Source organism: Taudactylus pleione, unplaced genomic scaffold (genome assembly GCF_031769625.1).
Source record: "Taudactylus pleione unplaced genomic scaffold, aTauple2 ptg000381l, whole genome shotgun sequence".
Lineage (NCBI taxonomy): Eukaryota > Metazoa > Chordata > Amphibia > Anura > Myobatrachidae > Taudactylus > Taudactylus pleione.
In genome coordinates, this window is record NW_028284782.1 from 6,811,672 (window position 1) to 6,838,286 (window position 26,615).

The 26,615-nt window shown below is 39.1% G+C and overlaps 1 protein-coding gene and 1 pseudogene across 2 annotated transcripts in view; one reads left to right on the forward strand and one right to left on the reverse strand.

Moving 5' to 3' along the window:
* Positions 1-26,615, forward strand: part of ABCB7 (ATP binding cassette subfamily B member 7) — a 153,591-nt gene that overhangs the window by 87,194 nt on the left and 39,782 nt on the right. For both annotated transcript variants that reach the window (XM_088445562.1, XM_088445563.1), the window contains 2 exons: positions 13,505-13,637; positions 24,237-24,505. In XM_088445562.1, coding sequence (XP_088301688.1) covers positions 13,505-13,637; positions 24,237-24,505 — 402 coding nt within the window. The remainder of the gene's footprint in view (positions 1-13,504; positions 13,638-24,236; positions 24,506-26,615) is intronic.
* Positions 23,777-23,895, reverse strand: LOC148507854 (5S ribosomal RNA; annotated as a pseudogene).

Genomic DNA, 26,615 nt, shown 5'->3' on the forward strand with positions numbered 1-26,615 from the left:
AGCGAAACGCGCGTCAGGAGACACGCAGTGCACGCAGTCCCGCGTGTATTAGTTTTACATGTGTTCATGTGATAAATGTTAATGCTTGTGCTTGTGCAACCACAATGGAGTAAAGACACTGAGTATGAAGGGTGTCTGTTAGACAGGGGGATAATAGGATTGGGAACAGAGGACGGAGTATACATATAATGCAACATTGTATTTGACCTGTTGCAAAATACGCAGAACTCTGCTATTGTAATACAAACCCACCAATTATAATAGGACTTGCTCGAAGATTATTACAGATAAAAATATTAGTCTGATAAATGTATTTATATGTTCTATGAAGAACCACTCTTGGCCCATAGGACTAAATACACCTAATATAGTGCAGTATGATATTTGAATTTTGTCACGATCATACAAACTCGTGAATCATCACAGGATCTTTAAGATATTGCTTTTTTATACACCACAATATCCATTATAATCCGCATCTTTAGAACGCACTTGAAGGAAGATTAATACATCTTCCCTTATCATATATATAAAAAAATTTTGATTTAATTATGCCATTTGATGGATTACAATTGTACCAGCGGGTGTTTTTTTCTAATTTTTTCTAAATCTAGACACCTGTGTATGAGGTGATTTTACTCCGGAATATTAGGAGTAAACCTATGGATGTTTAAATAGTGGCAGTCTACAATTACCATATACATGATTATTTAAATGTTGAGGGATTCACGACAACCATGATTATGAAGATATATGATATTCATGGACCCATGAGACATTATCTTATTTGTCATGAATAGTAGTGAATAATGGTTATGTCCCCATTAGTCACAGACACCTAGATATACGACCATTTAGAGGTAATACAATAAGTAATAAATACACAATACAATTTGGTTACAACACAATTTTATTCATTTTGCTTGTGTATACAATATTTCGCGAACTACTATTTTTTATTTTTTATTTATTTATTAATAATACAAATAAAAGTTATGTTTTAATAATTATATGATAATTCCACAATTCAACTAATGCTATTTATATAGATTGATATAACTTTTGAGTCCGTGAGTGCCCCATAAAGGAATTATCTTTATATCTCTTTTCTTGATATAGCTAGCTTGTGATACATATTCCTGGGTGCACCTCCTTCTATAACAAAAGTTAATTTTGTAAAATATTATACTCACTATACAATATGATACTTTTAGGATAAGGAAGGACTCAAAGTAGATACGTGTATAACATTATCTGTGCGGGTAAACCCTCCTTTTCCTCTGTTAATACTATGACTCAGGCCGAATGAGTTTAACATTTGTCACAACTGTACATTTTTATATAATTATTATAATAGATTATTCTAATATATATAATTTTCTACACATATACTGTAATTCGGTTAGAGCGGTGAGAAATGATACAAGTGATACGATGTCACAAGCGTATTCTGTTGAACTCTATTGTGTAGCTTGTGATATGCTGTACATCTCTTGATAAGGTATCACAAAAAAGTAATATGTATATCTGTACAGGAGGATAGGTACTGTATTAGCTACGTGCGTTTCTCAAGCAGTTAAATAACATTTTCTGTAAATGCATGTGAAAATTAAAATTATTGCATCAATCCAGTAATTATAAAGGGATTTATTGACGAAGTCAGCTGTTTTTGCAAGATGCTGCTTCCTGGCGGGTTGCAGGTAAAAATGTAAAATGGCACTTGCAGTTAGTGTATAGCCCGGCGTGCTTGACACTTTCTGCAGGTGAAATTTTTAATTTCACCAGCTGATTATATCAACAAGGAGAGCATATATATGTTGTATTCAGTATTTTTATTTCTATATATACACATATACACTCAATTTGTTACTATAAAAGTGCACTTAATATTAGTACAAAACATAAAAAACAACAATGAAAAAACACTTAAAAAATTCAGATAAAAATCCACCTTTTCAGATAAATTATTATGCAGCTGATCTAATTATTGCAACATCTCCGTCACTTTAGCCTTTTGTCTCCACAATACTTATTGCCAGGTTAGTTCTTTTGTCTCCAGTTTTGCTTTTACATGTGAAGCCCACAATCTCAGTTTTAAGCTCAGCCGGTTTATGCGGTATATGTTAATTTCAGTCCAAGAGCAATGTCTTTTGAAATCTGCTCTTACCGCTCCCAGTGCTCAGGCTTTTAACTCTGGGTGTCAGGTACCGATAACACACGGCGCCATCACTCCACTGAGAGAGGAATTATATCCATTTATACGGACCTCTGGCTGGTATAGCAGCATGCAGGGTACTGGAGTTCTCCGGCTGGTGGACAAGCGGCAGGTGTAAATATAATATGGAGCAGCTGCACATTGGTGGAATAGTCCCTGGTCCTTTACGTGTTTCTCTGCCGTGTAGGGTGGCGGTTTCCTCACAAGGAAAAAAGAAGCATCGTTTCCATTGTGTCCGTGCTCTCTATTTAAATGTCTTTCATCCAATCACAGGTCTGGAGTAAATTATCCACCTGTACATCAGTAAGTAATTAAACGGAAACAGGTTTTGTTTGTCTCTAGCACATTTGCTTCTCTTCTGACAATATATACAGTCAGGTGCATAAATATTGGGACATTGACAGAATTTTCACATTTTGTTTTCTATTCACCACCACAATGGCTTTGAAATGAAACAAACAAGATGTGCTTTAACTGCAGACTTTCAGATTTAATTTGAGGGTAATTACATCCAAATCAGGTGAACGGTGTAGGAATTACAACGGTTTCTATATGTGCTGCCCACTTTTTAAGGGGCCAAAAGTAATGGGACAAACTAAACAATCCTAAATCTAACTTTCACTTTTTAATACTTTGTTGCAAATCCTTTGTAGGCAATTACAGCCTGAAGTCTGGAACGCATAGACTTCACCAGACGCTGTGTTTCATCCCTGGTGATGCTCTGCCAGGCCTCTACTGCAAATGTCTTCAGTTCCTGTTTGTTCTTGGGGCATTTTCCCTTCAGTTTTGTCTTCATCAAGTGAAATGCATGCTCAATCGGATTCAGGTCAGGGGATTGACTTGGCCATTGCATAACATTACACTTTTTAGCCTGAAAAAACTCTTTGGTTGCTTTTGCAGTATGCTTCGGGTCATCGTCCATCTGCACTGTGAAGCGCCGTCCAATGAGTTCTGAAGCATTTGACTGAATATGAGCATATAATATTGCCCGACACACTTCAGAATTCATTCTGCTGCTTTTGTCAGCAGTCACATCATCAATAAATACAAGAGAACCAGTTCCATTGGCAGCCATACATGCCCACGCCATGACACTACCACTACCATGCTTCACTGATGAGGTGGTATGTTTTGGATCATGAGCAGTTAGTTTCCTTGTCCATACTCTTCTCTTCCCATCACTCTGGTACAAGTTGATCTTTGTCTGATCTGTCCATAGAAGGTTGTTCCAGAACTGTAATGGCTTTTTTAGATGTTGTTTGGCAAACTCTAATCTGGTCTTCCTGTTTTTGAGGGTTTACATCTTGTAGTGAACCCTCTATATTCACTCTTGTGAAGTCTTCTCTTGATTGTTGACTTTGACACATATACAACTACCTCCTGGAGAGTGTTCTTGATTTGGCCAACTGTTGTGAAGGGGCTTTTCTTCACCAGAGAAATAATTCTTCTGTCATCCACCACAGTTGTTTTCCATGGTCTTCCGGGTCTTTTGGTGTTGCTGAGCTCTCCGGTGCGTTCTTTCTTTTTAAGAATGTTCCAAACAGTTGATTTGGCCACACCTAATGTTTTTGCTATCTTTCTGATGGCTTGCTTCACTGATCGTGACAGCTCTTTGGATCTCATATTGAGAGTCGACAGCAACTGATTCCAAATGCAAATGTCACACCTAGAATCAACTCCAGACTTTTACCTGCTTAATTGATAATGAAATAACGAGGGAATAGCCCACATTTGTCCATGAAATAGCTTTTGAGTTGATAGTCCCATTACTTTTGGCCCCTTAAAAAGTGGGAGGCACATATAGAAACCGTTGTAATTCCTACACCGTTCACCTGTTTTGGATGTAATTACCCTCAAATTAAATCTGAAAGTCTGCAGGTAAAGCACATCTTGATTGTTTCATTTCAAAGCCATTGTGGTGGTGAATAGAGGCCAAAATATGAAAATTCTGTCAATGTCCCAATATTTATGCACCTGACTGTATATATGTGTGTGTGTGTGTGTATGTATATATATATATATGTCATCAGATTACTTAAAACAGTTCAAAAGTAATTTATTTCTACATACAATACATAAATCAATGAAAAGGCATCGAGAAATTTGATGCAATGTTATTAGTATGTTTGAGTCAATACTGTAAATATATTTATAAATATCACTTCAATTAACATCAGCTCAGATAGCTCATCCAGCTAATGCCGCAGATCTGTTAGCAAAACTTCATGGGTTCTAATCCCCATTGGGAAGGATTTTGTTATTATAATTAATATTTTATAATATTTATTATTATTATGAAAAATGTAGATATATAGGAATTTTTTTTTTCTTTATTTAGAAAATGTTTTTTACCTATATTTCAGTATTAAGGCATCCCACTATTGCATAGAAGCATACCCAGAAGATACAAAGTAGCATGCCAAATTGATACATATAGAGGGGTATTCAATATGGGAGCGAAAAGTCCGTGCTGGACTTTTCGCTCCACATTGGAGATTTTCCTGGGATAAAGTATCGGGCGCGCGGCCGCTTTATCCACGTATTCAATATAAAACCTACGAAAACGTGAAGCTGCAAAGTGGGATCTGCGTAAAAAAATGAAATTTTCCTGGAATAAATTGTAGGACCCCCCTAAAGTTGTAAAAACATGGGGGATCACTATGGGTACCCCCGTTTTAACTTGCAAATGAAAGTCGGGGATTTAAATAGCCGCAGCAGGTGTTTTTTCCCGACATTGAAGAAGTGTTGCAGAAGAGCACTTAGGTTTTTTTGTTTTTGTTTTTTTAAGTGGTACCATCAAATTTGGGGTACATGAAAATGGGTACTAGCATATTTTTATGTCCCTAAAGTAAGTTTTTAAAAATTCTGCAACTATGCACCTGCCGCTAATAGCCTATTCTAGAAAACACCTGCCACATACTTGCAGAATAGCCCTGAACCCATTTCCCTATTTTTAAACACTTTTTTCCCAATTTTTTTTTTTCACCCCAATTTTTTTATTAATTTTTTGGGGTGTCCCTATTTTTTTTTTTAAACTTTTTTTGACAGTTATTTTTAAAATGTCATTCCCAGGGGTGCAGGCTATTTTTTTTAAGCCTGCACCCCTAAACCCCAATTCTGCACTTTTTTTCGCCACCTATTCAGTGGTGAAAAGTTATCCCCATTTTTTTTCAAAGACTTTTCGAACCTGCGAAAAGTCTTTGAAATTGAATACGGTGTAAAACCAAAACCTCCGAAAATGACGTCATTGGTGCGAAAACATTGCAAAAACGAAGTTTTCGCTCCATATTGAATACCCCTAATAAGGTGAAATCAAGAAAAAACTTAGATGGCTACAATATCATTCAGATGTTATTAAGCTCTATCTGTTCAATTAGTCCTTGCGGAGCAAGTGTTCCCAGGGAGTGGATCCAATAGGTTTCTTTTTTGCACAGGAGATTAAGCCTATCTCCCCCTCTCTCTGTACATTTCACAGATTCAATCCCCTGAATACTGAGTACTTTCACATCCCCTTCATGTTTGTCTAGAACATGTCTGGCGACACTGTTTATGGTTTCCTCTGACAACATTGCGTCTATGCTCTAGGAACCTAGTGTTCAATGTCCTCACGGTCCGTCCCACATACTGAGAACCACATTTGCAAGTTATGAGGTACACTACATAGGTTGTTTGACAATTAATAAATTGTTTTATCTGATACGAAGTTTTGAATGATGCCGAACTAAAATCCTTCTATGTTTCACAAAGTCACATGTCATGCAAAGGTTCTTTCCACATCTATAACACCGCACAATATAATGACACCCAGAGATAAAAGCCTGAGCATCGGGAGCGGTAAGAGCAGATTTCAAAAGACATTGCTCTTGGACTGAAATTAACATATACCGCATAAACCGGCTGAGCTTAAAACTGAGATTGTGGGCTTCACATGTAAAAGCAAAACTGGAGACAAAAGAACTAACCTGGCAATAAGTATTATGGAGACAAAAGGCTAAAGTGACGGAGATGTTGCAATAATTAGATCAGCTGCATAATAATGGATTTTTATCTGAATTTTTTTTAGTGTTTTTTCATTGTTGTTTTTTGTGTTTTATACTAATATTAAGTGCACTTTTATAGTAACAAATTGAGTGTATATGTGTATATATAGAAATGAAAATACTGAATACAACATATATATGCGCTCCTTGTTGAACCGGATTACTCAGTAGGAGCTGCAGTTACACTCATTGTATACATTTATGTGGAGATACATACATACTTTTAGAAATAATTTTAAATTGTCTAAGTGCCTGAATATTGATAATTGAATAGTATCCATTTTAAATTTTCACCTACAACCCACCAGGAAGCAGCAGCCCTACAAATACCGCTGACGTTATAAATAAAGTCTTTCTTTTATGAAAACTCGTTTTTCTGTTTCCGCATCTGTCACTCATCACTGTTGAAAACTTAGATTCATCTCAGTGAGGACATACTGTACGTGCCATGAGATGCCTCTAAATAGCATTAACTTTTTTTGTATTAAATAAAATAAAAACGTGTTTTTGACAAATTAAATACAGATTAAATAAATTTTTAACTCATCCTTAAAAGCAATGTGATTTATAAGAATATGTTTTTACTTGCACCTTACCATACATGACAATGCATTGCAAACACCAGTGTGTAAGAACTGTTTAAATGAAATCACTCATGTAACCCTAGTACTAGTAGGTGTCCTAGGACTAGGAATTGGTATGAAATACCGCCGGCCGCATGCCCGGCAGCGGCAGCCCGACATCAGCAGAGATCCCGGCAGCGGAAGCCCAACAGCGCTGGAAATCCCGATCGTGGATAGGTAAGTATTGTCTAACCTAACCCCCCTTACCCTCCTTAGGGGTGCCTAACCCTAACCATCCCCTTCCCCGCTGCCTAAACCTAAGTCCCCCGGGGGGGTGCCTAAACCTAAGTCCCCCCCGGGAGCCCTAAACCTAACCCCCCCCCCCCCCCGCAGCTGTCCGCTCGCGGCGCCCGGCATCACTAGGGTTGGGACGCCGGGCACCAGTCTCCCGGCATCGGGGAAATGCCGGGCGTCTACATCTAGACGCCCGGCATTTCACCCTTGCCGGGATATGACATTCGGGAAGCCGGCTGCCGGTATTTAGGCAGGCGGCTTCCCGATTGCATACGCTAGGACTATAACCCCGCCCTGCCATCTCTCATTACTACTCCTGTGCTAACAGAAGTGCTGTCAGGATGGAGTATATATTAGAATAAATAAGTATGCCTTGCTAATCTAAGCTTATCTCAATACAGTTGGCATTATTCATATCTCTGACATTATCTGTCTCTCTTATAACTCGCATATTAGTATAAATTGTAATGCATGTGTGCATTTTTTATTGTTTTGCCTTAAGCAGTAGTTCGCATTGCATTAGGCCTCCATCCACAAACCATTTAATTTAAAACGTAAACCATACAGTTTTGCTCACACACATCTGCCTCTTTCAGCGTAATCCACTCCTTGCGATATTAATGAATTTCAAATCAAGGTAAATTTTGCTGATGACAATAAATCCTCACTTGATTATGAATGAAATGGAATAATACTTGGCCTTATATATATTCATGTTCTACCCTCAGGGATTCTGCTGTGCTGAAATCCTGCATGTCGGCTTTAGATCTTATTAAAATGTGTGCTGGATACTTAGGAATATTCCTGTCGAAATACTGTTATCCACAGAATGTGTTTAAGGGGCACAATTGATACTACTTGCTAAAGAAGGTTTCATTTTCCTTAAGTAACTTGATATTTTTATATATAAAATACATATATGTATTTGTGTATATGTATGTGTATATATATATATATATATATATATATATATAAATATATAAAATCAGGCTTACGGATAATTAAAATGGGATGTAGTCGGCATTCTGGCGGTCAGAATACCGGCGGCAGAATCCTGACCACTGATATCCCGACGGGGTAAGTATTAAGGGTTAAGCTGCGGAAAGGTGGGTTAGGGGGAGGGTTAGGATACTTAACTAATTTTGTCAGGATTCTGACTGTCGGGATGCTGCTCTCTGTATTCTGACCGCTGTCATCCCGACAGCCGGGATCCTGTAACCAACCCTTAAAAATATAAAAAAAAAAGATTCTTATCTTAATCTTCAGTCGTATGACCCACAATAGAGAACAGGATTTTATATTTCAGCACCAACTGGTTCCTCCAACAGCGGTCAGATGCTAAGAGAAAGATAGCTCAGAGACTGGTGGGTACAAGGCACCATCTGTGCTACCATCTGCAGGAAATTCCGCCTCCTTACACCACTGATCGTGTCTCTTCCCTCAATAACTTCACCTTTACTATCAATCAGATTTTCACCTGCTCCCCATGTAGTTGATGTAAACGCTCCCTGGACTTATTTGGGAATGACCCACTGAGGTGTAAGCAGACCCGACTCCCAGTACAGTGTCCTCTTTATGACCGTACCTGTACAGTGGCCAATGTTCATCACTGTACAGTGACTGTACAAAATAGACTTTCACCTCTACAAACCATTTTGAATGCAGCTGCAAGGCTGATTCTCCTTGCTTAACGTTTATCTGCTGCTCCGCTCTAAGGGCGGATTTAGCACGGATTGCAATCGCGATAGCAGCTGTGTAATCGCGTGCAATGAAGCTGCAAAAATTTGCTAATGTTTGCCACAGCTCAGCCAGCATAAAGACGCCCACTGCTGCATTCTCACATCCGTCCAGCCTCGCACTTCTGCGTAACCATCGGTACTATCAAAGCACATCGGTCCGTCACACACAACTACAGCAGATCTGACCCTATGCAGAAACTGCAAGTCTCGTCTTACACAGTGAGTACTCAGGCTGCGTATGCCATTGCAGTGGCTAATTTACACACGCCCAGGAAACGGCATTAAAACGGACAGGCACGCCTGTGTTTCTCCAACCACTCCTGTCACCACCCCCAAACGCTGACTGCATGTGACTCGCTCTGCGATGGACTCCTCATTGCATCTCTAATCGCAGTGTGATCGCCGCGCATGCCAGTGGCTAACAGCTGCTCGATCTGCGTACACAGTAGCAATTGCAATCCTTGCTGAATCAGGCCCTTAGTCCCTCCATTGGTTACCTGTATTCTACTGAATTTAATATAAAATACGTTTACTTACACATTAGTCTAATCAAGTTACACCAACATACACCTCTTCACATATCACCCAACCCAACCCTCCGCTCTGCAGAAGATCTGGGTCTCTCATCCACACGCATTACCTGCTCCAATTCATGGTTACAGGACTTTTTTCAGGTTGCACCCACTCTGTGGAATGCCCTCGCACTCACAATAACACTTTCCTCTAGTCTACAAACCTTCAAAGGTTCCCTGAAAACATCCCTCTTCAGGCAACTTATCAAATTCCAGAACCACCCACATAACCTCCGCAAGCTGTCCTACCCAATTACATCCTCTATACAGTCTCTTTCTTCACTAAAAACATTCTGCTAACCACAGGCCAACATTTCTATGTGACTGGATCATACAAGAACCTCTGCAATCTGGCTGGACCATTATGTAATAGGTAGCACCTATTCTTGTGTATCAATGCCTATTCCATATAGATTGTAAGCTTGCGAGCAAGGCCCTCTTACCTCTTTGACTGTTATTACCCAGTCATGTTTTATTACGGTTTGTTCCCTGTTGTAAAGCAACAATGTGGTAATACTAGCACTATATAACTTACTGTAAATAAATTGTGTGTATGTATATAAAATGTTAGTGTTCATTCTAGCTCTGGCGGCAGGCATGGCGTTGGAGCTAGAGAGGGCACTTCCAAAAAGGAGGCGTGGCCATTGAAAAGGGGGCGTGTCTATAAGACGCGTCCCCTTTTCGTCACTCTTGGGGGCGTGCCCGGCACTTAAGGACACGTCGGGCAGCCCCCAAGCGCTGCCGACAGGGAGCGCCCACATGCACCCGGCATCTATTCTTTGGCGGTGACCGGGTCACCGCACATTTCCCCACCCGTGGGACACTGCGACCCACAGGTTAAGACGGCACCTGCAGGCTGTGGGGTCAGGGCGCTTTCTGCCCTCCTTCTGAAGGGCAGGCTGCTTAGCGGGAACGCTACAATGTGAAGAATGACTGCCACTCAATTACACATCCATAGTCTTTCATGTAAATGTTACTGTGCCAGAACATGCATTGGGGCATTTTGGTAAACATTACAATGGGGTAAAGTATTGAAAACATTTTTCTCAGGTAATATATTTGTAATGGGGCTATTGTAATAAAATTTCAACAAATGTCAGCAACAACCCATGCAATCCACACATGCAAAGAAATCAAACCATAGATGTCCATAAATTAAGTTATGTGAAATGACACAGGGAAAAAGTATTGAACACATGAAGAAAGGGAGGTGCAAAAAGGTATGGAAACCCAAGACACCGGCTGAAATCTATCAGTAATTAGACAGCAATTCTGCCCCTTGTCAGTGCAAATTAATATAAGCTGGTTCAGTCCCAACTGATGGCCTATAAAAAGGTGTCTAATTACAAAGGTGTCACACTAGAAACATCTCGTGATGGGTAAAAGCAAAGAGCGCTCTCAAGACCTTTGCAACCTTATTGTTGCAAAACATACTGATGGCATTGGTTACAGAAGGATTTCTAAATTTCTGGATGTTCCAGTGAGCACTGTTGGGGCCATAATCTGGAAGTGGAAAGAACATCATCATTTCACAATAAACCAGCCACGACCAGGTGCTCCTCGCAAGACAGATAGATAGATCTATCTATCTATGTGTGTGTATTTATACACTAGCAAATGCTATCCCAATGCAGTACATATAGTTGCAGTGATACATTTTGCAAACACTGGTTTTCACTAATGCACGTGTGCTGTGCTCCTGTACTGTGCAGTGAGGGTAGCGTTGTTGACTATAGATTCATGCTCCAGCCAGGGTATGTTGCTGCTTGTTCTGCGTGGTAGAGTGACATCCTTTGTTTATATTGGGACAGACTCTACTGCAATGAGAGCAGGTAAGTATTTGGATCATTTCATGAAATCTAGGACACAATACATGAAAATTAGATGTCACATAACCACTAACATTTTAGTATAGTAATACTGTTAAAAGATTGTAGTATATTAATGTAACTGTCACAGTGACTTCAGATGATGTAATTAACAATGGTGACTGTTTCTGTGTTGAATATAAATTAAATAGTTACCCAGGTGTGATCAAGGACATCAGAGATGGTGAAAACTCAGTGAGCTCAATGGAGCAAGCTAACAGCAACCGTATATGGCCATCATCCCAAGATGAAATATTTTATACATCTTCACAGAAGATAAACAGGCCTACATTAATTAATTTACATGGATTCTACAGATTTGCGTAATTTGTATCAGAGCCCTTTGACTGGGGACAGAAATGTAACATGAGTCAGATGTCAAAATGGATTTAAAATATAGTTTGGTTAACATTCAGTTTTTTGTTTGCGTGTCAATCATAAGTTTAGGGTCTTTATAAGTGTACTGTAAAACAATCATATTTTAAAAATAATTAGTAGAGCAGGTTTAAATAAATATAGAAGTCCCCTCAGTTCCTATGTCCATTCTGTTGTAACATGAGTCACGCATATAAACAAAATGTAACTACTAAGAGTGTACATTTATTCTGCTTCTAATTATGACTACCAACCCCAAATGATATTGCCATATTTTTAAAATGTTGAAGTTCAACTTCACTTTTGTGTGTGGTGCATTTAAACATGAAATGTAACGTGAATCACATGGAATGACCCATTGGATACATGTGTACATAAATAAATATTTATTTATGGAAAGAAGACTGCTGATTAAAAGGCTCCAGGAGGATATCATCCCCAATAATTAATTTTACATCAACTTAACACCTCTCCTCCATACATCTTTACATCTTTATTGCTAACGTGCGTTCTCTTTTCATATACAGCAGGTGACTTTGGCAGTATGAAGAGAAAATACATTTGTTAACAGTAGTACAGGGAAAGGCAAATGTAATCCAGTTAGTAATTTAAACTAATAATTGTTCTCAAACTACATTGTTTTTTTTTTTTACTCACAATATTGTCATTGTTCATTATAAGCTTGAATGTGCCGACAATGGACGGATACATGGTCATTAAGTCCAGATATACATCACTGGTGCTTCTAATAAAGAAACCTTTGGCATCATGTAACCATGACCCTGCAAGGCAGGGTAATCGATTAGAAGACCGAATACATTGATCAAATGTGTGGGCCTGCAGGACAATGCCAATTCTCACGGGAAGATCATATCATTCATAGACCTGTTTAGTTGGGCTGTGTATTGAAAGACCATGCTCTACAACAGGGATAGGCAACTGTGCTGCCACAGTTTTAGCATGCACTAATAGCAAAACTGTGTCAGGGCATACTGGGATGTGTCGTTCCACAGCAGCTGGAATGCTACAGGTTGCCTTTACCTACTCTTCATCATTTGTATCTAAATACTATGTTACCATTAAACATACCGACATTCTGGCAGCCTCCACCGGGAGGGGACTGACAGGTTGGTGCAGCGAGTGGTGTGGGGTCTATCACTTCATCGCTGCCCTGCCTCCCGCTTTATAATACTAATATTACCGGCATTATAAAGCAGGGGGCGAGGCTACACTGGCGCGATTCGGCGCGAACAGTGTCATCACAACCCCGGACCGCCCACTCTTACGGGGGGGCCGACAGCCATTACAGGAGACTTGCCTACTCTTGCGAGGGGCCGGAAGCAGCACCCGATTTTTGGGAGGCTCCCTGCAGTCCCATGAGAGTAGGCACGTATGCCATTAAATAAACACTCACCAACATTCCCAAATAAGTATTTGATAACTTTTACTTTGACAGAATATATTCATTTTGGGACTTGTAATGGTACACTTTGCTTTTAACCTTCATATCTTATTATTAAAACAAAAACAATCTTTTAGTATTTGTTAGCAGTTTAGCCAATATAAGATGATGATCCATTATCGTGAAGGAAAAGTAATTGACACAGTATATGAAATGCATGTGTTTACTGTAAGCGCATGTTACTCAGTGCATATCAAACGCAAGTGAATAGGGCAGACTGTACTCACAAAATTGCTGGCCCACCACTACAGGGGAAAGTGGTTGTGGTATGGTTATTGGATTCAATGATTTGTAACAGCACTGCTTAACTGGGCATAGAGACAGGTACTCTCTTACTGCCATCTTTAACCACTAATGTTTTTTTTTTTGTCTACAGGGTATGAATATATTGGTGCCCTTCATGTTTAAATATACAGTTGATAGCCTGAATGAGATATCTGGGAATGTGCTGAATCTGGCTGATGCACCAAATACATTGACCACCATGGCAGTGGCTGTCCTGGTCGGCTGTAAGTACAACCAAAATTTACCTAACTGGAAATATATTTGGATATTATATTTCTGTACATTTGTTATTTTACATATTTTTTTACCTTTAAGATTGATTTAATGTTTTGTTTTGTATAAGCTAACACTAAATATTTCCTTTAGCTTCCTGGTTTCCAAACAGAGCTATTAATACGTGTATGGGAAGTACCAAAGAAATACAGAGAGATACAGCAATGTACTTTATTAACGTTAGCATATGCAGTACAATAAAAAATATATTTTGTAAAGTTTAAAAAACACAGTGGTCATCACTAATTGAAATTTTGCAGCATTGACTAATCAAATGGTTCATCAAACGCAGAAATTAGATGGTGTGTGTGTGTGTACACTTTCCTGCCTCTAATTATTAATATAGATGCACCGACTTAGATTTGTAGTGCATAATAATACATTCACTTTTTAGTTTATAAACTCAGACGCCAGCCTCCCTTTAAGACAATGGTGTTAAAATACAAATTCAGTTCATTCTGACTCATGTCATGGGATCTGTGATTAGCTGTTTATTGTTATTTTTGCTTTATGTATATATTGTTTTACTAGATTAAAAAATACATCTCAGCAATTTGCAAGATCTAATAAATTCTCGCAGAAACTAATCGCAGGTAAATCATGTCGCTAGCAAGTTGTATCCCAAATGGCAACACGTATGTTTAGATACAGCAACTTGGCCTCCAACATGACTGTTGTTGCCGGTTTATGACATTGGAGAATGATTTAATGCAGGGGTAGCCAGCCAACCTCTGTCCTCGAGAGCTACTAATGCTACCCATCCACTAAAAGACATAAAAACGACTGCACGATTACGACATTGTAATCGTGCAGTCGTTTGTCAGTCTATGATGTGCCTACACTGAACGTTCAGTCGTTCAGTGTAGGCACATCATTCTGCAAACATGCTGAACCTGACGATGTTAGATGTCTAAAACGACCAGCGGGAGCGAGCATCATTGGTCGTTTTAGACATTTTCCTTAACAATTTGCAAACTATTTATGAACGATAACGATATAGTTATCGTTCAATCACTCAATTTAATCTTCTATTGGATGGGCACCTTTTTCCAGGCCACCTAGCTGGTGCACTTATTACTCTATAACGGATTTGAAAAAATCCACAGGTGGAGCTAATTATTTAACTTGTGATTCCGTGAGGAGACCTGGAAAATATGCACTGTTGGTAGCCCTTGAGGTCCAGGGTTGGCTACCCCTCATTTAATGGATAGACCAGAGCTGAATCTTCCCACCACATTTACCAATAAACTCAATAATGATCGATTCGTTTTTTTATTAGGTTATTAGCAGGCTTCCTGATGGTTTCGGGGGCCATAGATGTTACAAATGCAAACTAATTGTCTGGGATATCACAATGTATTTGGCTGACATCAGATTTTAAACTTGTTGTATAATCTTTTTCCTACATACACTGCTTAATGAGAAAAATATGATGCAACAAAGAGTGAAGTGTACCTCTTCCTTTTTCGTCCTGTGTGTGTGATCTGCCAAGAACCCCTATTCCTCTCATTACACAGACTAGCAAACAGAAAAGTAAAATATATTCTCGTTAGAAATAGTTCAATTTGATTTTATGAGTTTTTTAGGAATGGTCAGCAGAACAGGTGAAAATAATTGCAGCTTATTAACAGAATAAAATTTCAACAAAACTTTGTTTCATCTTTCATTGTGTAGGTCCGTTGGCTGCATTAGTGGTCCCAGTCACTTTGGTCACAGAGTAAACAGAACATAACCTGTCCAATTATTGTGAACCAGAAAACATTGTTCCCAGTCTACAATAATTATTTTAATATGTAGTTGGAAAAAAAGACCTTTCCATGCTGTGAGCCTCTATTTACATTGTGTCATTTGCATATTGGAACACAATATCAAATGTTGAGTATAGAAAAATGCATTTAAAATGGCAAATGAAAGGGGAACAAAGCTACAGCTGGAATTTTTATATGCACACAGAATTTTTATCTTGGATACAGACACAGGTCTGGGTTTAAGCATTATGATGAGGTAAATGCTGCATAACCGCTTTGTCAGGCCTTAATTCCTTCTGTCAAATGCTATCTTGGCTTTAATTACCTCTTTAATTACAGGCGACCTTTACGATTTGACCCACAAGTTAATGACTTCTGGGCTTTGTAAAGATTTCAGGAGGTGTTTGTTTTTTGTTTCCACATATTTCTTGTTTCATATACATTCATGATCCAAGTATGCACGTGTGTGTGTGTGAATGTATGTGTGTATATATATATATATATATATATATATATATATATATATATATATATATATAATTAAAAGAAATCTTTTTAGACTTACCACCTAAATTAGGACATCTGATGTCTCTTTATTAATCAATACATCTAATAAAAGACATTGTAGGGGGCATTTATGACGGAAGGAAAATGAGTAATGATTTTATTTTATTCCAATAGATAGCCGCACTTGTATCATCCACTTATTTAATGTATGCTTGTCATTTCCTTTTTGGCAGACCTTTCTAATTTTCTCTTGCATGCTTTCATCAAGTTCAAAAATGTATTTATATGTAGACAATGTAAAAAGATGGTAGGGAAAAAGCCTGCTGTGTTTTTTGCTCATAAGTCTCAAAAAGCATACTTTAAAAGCACTTGACTAACAAACACAAAATAGAAGTGTAAAATCAACAAATTGTTAATCCTTCGTAGCTAAGTGTGTTCTCCGCTGCTTCCTGCATTTTCTATTATGACTATAATTATTAGATTTGCTTGGTTGCCAGAGTCCTGCTCTTTATTTACATTTTTAAATTTTGCCAGATTTCAAAATTATTAATGCACTTCTGTTCACTTTATACTTTTCTGTACCCCCCCCCCCCCATATTTTTTTACTTCTGTGCTCACAGTTATCATTCTCATTATTAACTTTGTCAGAGGAATCCAAACTCCAAGCACGGCTATCCTTAAAACCTGGACTGTAATGGCGGAGTTTGGGAACCTCTGGACTACGTAATTAGCACCTACACAGGTAGCTTTAGAGTTTATGGCATATTCAAACTTTTTATGCGATAATGAGGGTGACATGTAGTCTATTCTCGCCATTTGGGGCATTGTCTTTTGAAAAGGCTGACTAGTAGTTCACGTTTTATAATGTGGCCTCTGTGTTTCTGTAGTTGGGTGTGTATATAAACTACCCGATTAGCAGCTTTAATGCTTTAGATTTTTCTTAATGGTTATAAGCTATCGTATATAAAAAAGAAAGGCTTTTCTTTCACCTGATAAAGAAAGTGTTGCACACATTGGTACAGCATAGTTGACAACTTTTAATTATAAGATACTGAATAAATACCTAATGAGAAAATAATAGTAGATATTGAGAACGGCATCTTATGTACAGAATAAGCGTAGTACTGTGTTCTTCTTATAAAATAGCGGTATGGGTCCTTTCCATGTCAATTGGACCAATTTTGAAGATCATACCCACTAAATTGTATTTCACAATGTACAATAGTAGCAAAACTATGGCCCTTAAAGTGGGGGTGGGTATTTTGCTACTATTGCATAGTGTGAACTAAAATTTTCCCAAAGTTAGTCTGACATCTATGCTGTCCTTCATGTAAAATGTTATGACTTTTGGATTTGGTGAGGTGGGGACCCCTGGTCTACTTGACATGGAATGACCCATATTTAAACAAAAAAAAAATATAAAGAGAGAAATCTTCAAAAGCTGGGATAGTCCCTAGAAATTTTGAAATAAATGAAATGACATTTGTTTTTTAGGCCATGGAGATGCCAGAGCTACAAATGTTTTTTTTTTTTTATTATTATTATTATTATTATTATTCTCTTGAAACTAAAAAGAAAATAAGCATTTAATTAAGTTGGGTTTTTTTTTTGCTATTGATCAGGGGCCCAAATAATCTCTCTAATTTTTATTATATACAGTCAGGTGCATAAATATTGGGACATTGACAGAATTTTCATATTTTGGCCTCTATTTACCACCACAATGGCTTTGAAATGAAACAAACAAGATGTGCTTTAACTGCAGACTTTAAGATTTAATTTCAGGGTAATTACATCCAAATCACGTGAACGCTGTAGGAATTACAAAGGTTTCTATAAGTGCCTCCCACTTTTTAAGGGGCCAAAAGTAATGGGACTATCAACTCAAAAGCTATTTCATGGACAGGTGTGGGCTATTCCCTCGTTATTTCATTATCAATTAAGCAGGTAAAAGGTCTGGAGTTGATTCTAGGTGTGACATTTGCATTTGGAATCAGTTGCTGTCGACTCTCAATATGAGATCCAAAGAGCTGTCACTATCAGTGAAGCAAGCCATCATTAGGCTGAAAAATCAAAACAAACCCATCAGAGAGATAGCAAAGAGGCAAAAATATGAAAATTCTGTCAATGTCCCAATATTTATGCACCTGACTGTATGTTCATCTATTTGGTTCTTTCGTTCACCATATTACAAATTAGAACAACATTGTTATACTGTGTAAGTGATAACGCTGCTAGTTCTGGATAACTTATAAACCCTACTTGTAATGAAGATTATTGAAATAATTCCACACAAATACAGATTAAGTAAAAGCATTGTCATTTATTTTACAAAGACAGATTACTCATACATATATATTTTTGACAATGCAGACTTACAACAAAATAAGATAGGTTATACTAACAGCAGTAGGGAATACTTCTAAAATAAATTTGTGACACCTAATTTATTTTTATTTATTTATTAACCAGTTCTTATACAGTACAGAATAGCAGGATAGCAGTCAGCCAATACTTCATACGTACGTAACGGCACCCCCGACCCTCCTTCTTCGTCTTCTCCTCTGTTCTCCGTCTGCTCCCCCCTCCCTCTTTCTCTGCTCATATTTATACCTTACTTTTATTTATACATCCAATTAATATTAACACGTACTAAGTCTTCAGTGGCCATCTATGCCTTAGATATAATAATGACATAATTCTGCGTTATCTTTTTGTTCCCATGTAAGACTCCGACGTGGTCGCCTATTTGGCCTTCATTTCTGCTTATTGCAGATAAATGCTATCCCAGTTAGCTCATAAAACCTGCTGCCGCCAGTCACTCTGTATGTGTTAAACTTATACATTTTTTTTAACATCTCATTGCTAGAACAATTTCTTTAGCAGTTCATCCTATGCATATCTCCGCAGTTGATCACACCTACAGAGAAATAAAACCCTAAACTCTACACACTTTTTATACATAATTTAACATGCTTTTAGCAAAGATGTAAAACAAAATGGTTGCTGCATCAGACACACACTTGCCTACGTTTAGAGAGGAAAGGGAAGGCCTTATGCTCTCTAGGCCATGGGGCCATCCGACAAGTGTGGTCTTCTGCAACTCGTACAGCAATACATAACTTCTCAATGACTTACTATAAGCCCTAAATTGCACTACAGAAAATAGGGTAACATAAGCATGCATATATTTATGAGTTTCTAAATAAATATGTACGTCCACATATTCCTGTTTTATGTTTGTACATGTATTACTCGGCTTATCTCTGGGATGCTTTATATTTAAATCTTGGCGAGTTGATGACCGTGCGATCCTACATGCATCATTGACAAGCTGGGGGTCCAGTTATTTTTATCCAACTTAATCTCTCTCTGCTTTTTTGCTGAAAGTACAAATATCCTAATATACTTTTCACTGTATAAAAATGCCATTGGTAATATTCCAAAATATACGTGGAGATGCTTCTTCAGTAGTTTGACACAATTTTAGATATTTGGATTTCTTTTTGCATGTACAGTGCAGCTTTATACTCTGTTAATTCCTCTAACCCCCCCCCCCCATACTATGTAACTTGTTGCTATTTGTTCATTGTGTAAATTGTCTTTATTCCCTCATTGCATGGCGCTGCAGTGCCTTTGTGACAACCTATAAATGCATGATGATTATAACAGTAAAAATCATTTTGTGCCCTCTGACATTCTCATTCAGGCTGCATTTATAACCTCTGTCCCATCTTACTTATGCTAGTATACACACACCATGGTATTTTGGCCTTTGATCAATAAGAGTTTGATGTTGACCTGTGCACTTGTTTCCTGTATCTTCACAGTCTTCATTTCTTTCTAGGCAATATAGATGCTAGTAATGAGCGTTTTTCTTATGTCATTCCCATACAAATTTGCATTTCGTTCCAAATTCATTACCTTAGTTTTACTTCTTTCAAATCAGCATAACGTAATTGGATTTATTGCATTGCCAGGGAATTGTCATTAGCAGCTTCTGCATATGTACAGTGTCCTATTAGAGCTATTCATTAATATGCCTTTTTCTGTACAGAGGTACCTGTTAGTCGTGGTCTCCTTGCTGTAGGAGGCAGGGCTGGATTAAGGTCTGTGGGGGCTCCTGGGCAACAAACATGTGGGGGCCCCTATTACGTGCCCTTTATGCAGTGCACCCAGTAGTAGTGCCCCAAGGAGTGTTGCCCCTTATGCAGTGCCCCTATGCAATGCCCCCTGTAGTTATACCCCCCCAGTAGTAGTGTTCCCAATAGTAATGCCCCCTGTATAAATACCCCCAGTAGTAATACCCATGTAGTTGTGCCCCCAGTAGTCATGCCCCCTGTGTGTGCCCAATAATAGTGCCCTCAGTAGTAATACCCCTGTAGTTGTGCCCCCTGTGGTAGTGGCACCAGTAGTAATGCCCCCTGTGGCAGTGGCACCAGTAGTAATGCCCCCCCCCCGAGTAATGTCCCCTGTAGTAATGCCCTCAGTAGTAATGTCCCCCCCGAGTAATGCCCCCTGTAGTAATGGCCCCCCAGCAATGGAAAAGCCGCTTGCGCTAAAGAGAGAAAAAAAAATCATACTTACCTTAAGCCCCGGTGCCTTCTGATTCGCTCGGCTGGCACTGCTCCTCTGCACTATGGGAGAGACGCATGACGTCTCTCCCATAGTTCACTGCCTGAGCCGGAAGCCGGAGCTCACGAGTGAGCTCTAGTCTCCGGCTCTGGCTGCCGCTGCGGGGAGTGAGCAGGGCGCCTGGTGTCTCCATGCGGCATCGGGGTTAGGTGTCCAGAGGAGGCGGAACTGGTTCCGTCTCCTCCGGTTCACTTTAACCCCGATGGCTGGGTGTGGGGGCCCTTCAGGTGTGGGGGCCCAGGGACGATCGCCCCTGTGGCCCCCCCTTTAATCCGGCCCTGGTAGGAGGTACCCACATAAGCTGCTTAGCAATGGGTCTGGTTGAAGTTTTGTCACGCTGCCTGAGTTTTTAATTATTATTATATATTTATTCTTTATTTTATACAGGGCAGATGTTACTGTCAGTCATTTGCAGGTCTCAGATATTCAGCCGCATGTTAAACTGGCCATACACTGAATGTTAATCTTCCCGATCCAAACCGATCTGAGTGATTTTTGTATTTGTACGTGAGCCATAAACTTGGAACGCAATAAAATGGTTCCACTCATTGGTTTAGATTTTTAAATCTGTTCAATCGTTCAGACCATTGTCCTAATACAGTATTCTTAACATTGTGAAGATAAATTGTTCAGTGTATGTAGGCGCTGCAAAATCGATCGGCCCTTAAAGTGGGGGTGGGTATTTTGCGACTATTGCATAGTGTGAACTAAAATTTTCCTAAAGTTGGTCTGACATGTATGCTGTCCTTCATGTAAAATGTTATGACTATTAGAGATGGTCAGGTGGGGATCCCTGGTCCACTAGTAATGGAATGACCCCCTTAACAAAGCACAATTCGCTTCATACATTTCATCTGACATGCATAGTATGATTCTGTCAATGTGCCATATGGTGACAAAAAAAATATATTGCAGGGAATTTCATTATTATTTGTTGAAAGACAGTTGGGGGCATTAAATTAGCTGTGGGGTTTACCTGCTGCTAATTGCTGATCTGGAGGTATTCAGTTAATGGGGATTACTCCGCGTGTGAGTCCCCGCAGTCGGACTGAACCCCGCGCGCAAGTCCCTGCAGTCAGTTAAATCTCCGTAAAAAACATGAAATCGGGATCGTGTGCAGGAAAAAAAAAACATTGTTTCTGCAGTTTACGCGGTGATGGTGGGTTTCCGCACCTGAATCCCTGTGGCTAACTGAATACCCACCAATATCTTTCCTCAACTTTTTTGTTGGTAAGAAACCAATGGACACTTGCCTAAAAGTCCTCCACCTCCTTCCCCCTTATAGCTGCTTTCACTCAGACCCAGCAGTGGCGGTGATTGATGTCATCATGTCATCATACCTGGAATACAATTATGTCTTTTAGCCCCAATACTTTCCTGCAAAACACTGATACCAATCTAGGATGTAAAAACTTTCTATATAAGGATCTAAGGTGCATGTGGAACAAACTTTTGTCCAAAACGCATCACGTTAAGATGGTCTTAAACAAAGCTTTTTCTGGTGATTGAGATATTATATATATATATATATATATATATGTGTAAAACAGGGGAGGTGCCAGCGCCAACTTATATGCTCAGCAGAGGAATTCTATAACCACAGTATGTAATACGTTCTCCCGAATGCAACAGGGTGTCAGCTGCACCTAGTGTGTATAGACCTTTGGATGAGGCCTTTAAGTGAAAATGGTGTAAATTTACTAGGTTTTGAGCGACTGACGTATATTTTGTGACAAAAGTGCAATTGTGCAAGAAAGATCTAGTGCATAAACTAATAGGATAAAATGTGACCAAATATTTAAAATATTATCAATTTAATCCGGTATTTAAAAAACATATATCAGAACACACAAACACAAATAAATGCTTATACACGTCTTAATCCTGATCATAGGATTTGGCCAAATAGTTCATATACAGGTACGTTTGTGCAATATTATATATAAAGTGCAATGGTGGTGCTAATAAATAATCAATAAAAACGGTTTAAAGGGTATTCCAATTAATATACCGCAAACATATAAGATCAAAGTGAGAAATAAATATAGCAGCACGGGAGAGTATACAAAAAGATAAACAATAAAAACATTGAGGCTAAATTCAAAAAGTTTTTAAAATTGCTTAAAATATGCTTGAAAGAATTCATATGATGCTTATCTGTGCTAAGTTCATTTCAGGCAAGAGTCAGCTGTCCCAACGCATTTCATCCATACATGGACTTCATCAAGGGGTGCTGCTGGTCTGGGGTTGCCACTTTTTATACCCCTTTATCGAACAGGACTCAATGCCTTCATTACACCCGCGGGTGACGTCACTTCCGGTTTTCGGCATCCAGAAGCGCGCTCAATAATATTTATAACATATGTCTTGTACATTTCTGTGTAGCTTTTCGGTATATGTCCCACTTATTCCTGCAGCCATATTATATTAAAATAGGCTCTGTAGTCATCTCTCTTGTTTGCCAGCTCATGTTCTCCGTCGCATCACTTCCGCCCACTTCTTGCATCACATCCGCTTCCGCCTTCTCCTATTCACCGTCGCGTCGTTTCCGCCCACTTCTTACATCCTAACCGCTTGGTAGTGCTTCCATAGTTGTCCTCAGGGTGCGTGTAGCGCATGCGTGATGTGATCCCAATCCCTTCTGTCATGCTGAATGACTTCCGCCCAATAGACTGGCACTGTACTGTCGGCCTCGGAGTCTGTTTTGTGCCTGCGTGGGAGACGGAGAAATCCAACAGTCTTCATCCATAAGGGCATTTGTAGGGTCGCCATTATGTTGTAGTCGTGAATACTATTAATAAGAAGGAGAACATTTTACCGGCCAGTATATTAGATAAACATGTAAATTAATCAGTAAATACCGCAGGTGATAAAAAGAGGGAGGGTTTCATATAAAACCTAGATAGAAATGATCGGCTAAAGAGAAGTAATCTAAATATAATATCATTGGACCATGCATATCACCATGGATGCATTGAATTTCCTTTAAAACATGAAAAAGTATATTAAAAATGTATATAGAAAAAAATTATTTGTTGATAAAATGAAGCTTGAAAAAACGGGTGACTGTCCAAGAAGTCCATATTGTAAACCATTGATAGCTTGAATGATTCTTTCATGCTTCACAAGTTCTACTGGTTGTAAGGTGCCCATACTCCGTTAACGGACTGAGTGGCCATTCGCCCTACTGGGGATATCCGTAACTACAACACTGGGTATTCCCAGGAGGTCTCCCATCCAAGTACTGACCCAGACCAATTGTGCTTAGCTTCCAAGATCAGACGAGATGGGGCGTAATTGCAATGGTAAGGTTGTAGATACTTCAAAGATATCACCAGCTAACCAACTCATCCTACTACAGGAAAGGGGCAATTTCATAGCTCTCGTTGAAACCAGTCGGGGCCATGGTGTTGAGCTGAAATATCCAAAACATCTCCCTTCTTGACAGTTTATTGCTCAAATCTCCTCCTTTTTCGCAAAAGGTGATTTGTTCTATTGCCTTGAAAGTTAGTTCCTCAGGGTTGGGTGCATGATGATCATGAGGAACCTAGGCTTTGTTGAACTTCAAATGACTGTACGTTAAATGGATCATGCCAGGTTCTATTGTAATTCCGGTAAATTTAGTTTTGATGTAATGCCTCTGTATTGTTTTGTTCCTAGATGGTGTATCTAGAGCTGGATCTGCTCTCTTCAATGAAATGAGGAATGCAGTGTTTGGGAAGGTGGCTCAGAGCTCCATCAGGAGGATTGCGAAAAATGTATTCTTACATCTACATAGCCTGGACTTGGGCTTCCATCTGAGCAGGCAGACAGGAGCTTTGTCTAAAGCCATTGATCGGGGTACAAGAGGCATCAGCTTTGTGCTAAGTGCTCTCGTGTTTAATCTGGGGCCCACAATGTTCGAGGTGCTCCTTGTTAGCAGTATCTTGGTATGTATAGTATAGATCTCTATCCTGTTTGGATTTTTTCAAACTTGTAAATGGTTCAATAGGCAACAGCTAATTATATTTAGTTGCATGTAAAACTGTGTAGTTGATCCAATAGGCACAAATAGAATAGTGTTGGGAATACATATAAAATTGTGTCTATTTGCCAGCTTTGTACTGACCATACATTTAAATACATCTTCCATCCCATTCTTGTGCTTAGTAGGGGGGAGAACATTACAGTCCTTTTCCTTTGGATGAAAGATTACCATAGATAATAAATATATATATATATATATATATATATATATATATATTTATTATGTGAGAGTGTGTGTATATATATATATATATTATACACAGTCTATACTTTTATTAACAGTTCCCCCTGCTTACCCTGTCACCAAGGTACCAAAACAAAAATGAAATAAGAGTAAAGGCAGGTATCCACTACCCGATTTAACAGAGCGATTGAATGATAATGACATCGTTATCGTTCAATCATTTGTTAATCGGGCAGCAATATGTCAAAAACAGCCAGTGATGCGCGCTCCCGCTAGTCATTTTTGACATTTATCATCGCCCGAACATGCTGGTCAATCTGCCGATAGCGACAGTAATCGTTCACTCGTTTCACAGTCTGCTAGTGAATACGCACCTTAACACTTTTTCAACCATTAACACGTCAAACATCCACAATGTTTTGTACTGGCACCACCATTGTCAAAGAACTCAAGGTATTTCAGAACAAATAGATCTAAGTTTTCTAAACCTATTATGAATTGCAAAGCGTTTGTTACAGGATCCACAATGTGCACTATATGATTTGTTGCTTGGGGACTATATTACCTTGTTAGATCTAGGGGCTACTAACTTATAAAATTTCCATCAGGCCATTCCTTTTCATATGTTTCAGGATAGGAATTCAGTGAAACTAGTAAGTATGTAGCCCTCCCTGTCTGCTTTTCCACATCCCCAAGCATATTTACAGAGAATATGGTTGTTGGTTATAGGCGCTGTATCTCTGATGTTTGAGGTCAGTGTCATTCTTTATCTCAACAATTGGATTCCCATAGCACACAGGTTCTCAAACTCGGTCCTCAGGACCCCAAACAGTGTATGTTTTCCATTTCTCCTCACAGTATCACAAGTGATCTAATTGGCTCCACCTGTGGATCTTTTAAAATATGTCAGTGAGTAATGAACACATCTGTGCACCTGCTGGGCGACCTGGAAAAAGTGAACTGTGTGGGGTCCCGAGGACAAAGTTTGAGAACCACTGCCATAAGGATATTCAGACAGCAGTTTGAAAGCTTAAATGACTTCTCCCCAAAACGTTTTGTGACTAGGATAAATTAAAAATGACTGAATTCACAGCCTCTGTTAACTAAAAAAATCCCAGTACTTATCTGATTGTCACTGCGGAGCCCTGTGTGTGGGAACCTTCATGTCCTATACTGTAGGTGGATGTCTGTGGTGATGTAACAGCGGACCCAGGGTTATCTTTGGTTGTCGCTGGGGAGGCCTTGTCTCAACTTGTCCAAAGTCAATTTACTGTTTGTTGAGCAGACTACACATTAGGAGACTACAATCATTTGAAAACTTGGTACTGATATTAATGTTAATTGAACACCCCAATCAGCTAACTACAGAAAGTAAGATGAGATTTGCAGTGGCAGCAGAAGGGAAAAAAAAACTTTCGAAATATGAATGTAAAACTTCTGACCACATTAGCGTTGGGTGTGCACACCTCTGTGCCCGAAACAAGTTAAATCAAGGGCGTATTTATAATGGGTGCCCCTTTTCATACTTACCTCTCCGATGTCCCACGGAGTAGCGCTGCTGAAAACGCCCAGAAAATTCCCGCCGCTGCCTTTTTCCTGGCGTTTTGCGCATTCACAGTAGGAAATCAAAAGGAAAATTTCTGCCATGCACACTCTAGTGCCTGGAGTCTACCACTGCTGACGGCAGCCGGGGAGAGAGGAGGGGGGGCCCCAGATGGGGAGTGAACATGGGCCCCCTCCACTCTTAATACGCCCCTGACTTAGTCCATAAAAGAATGTTTTTTGCACTATATTCTGAAGGAGGTGAAGACAACATGAAATGCTTTTGT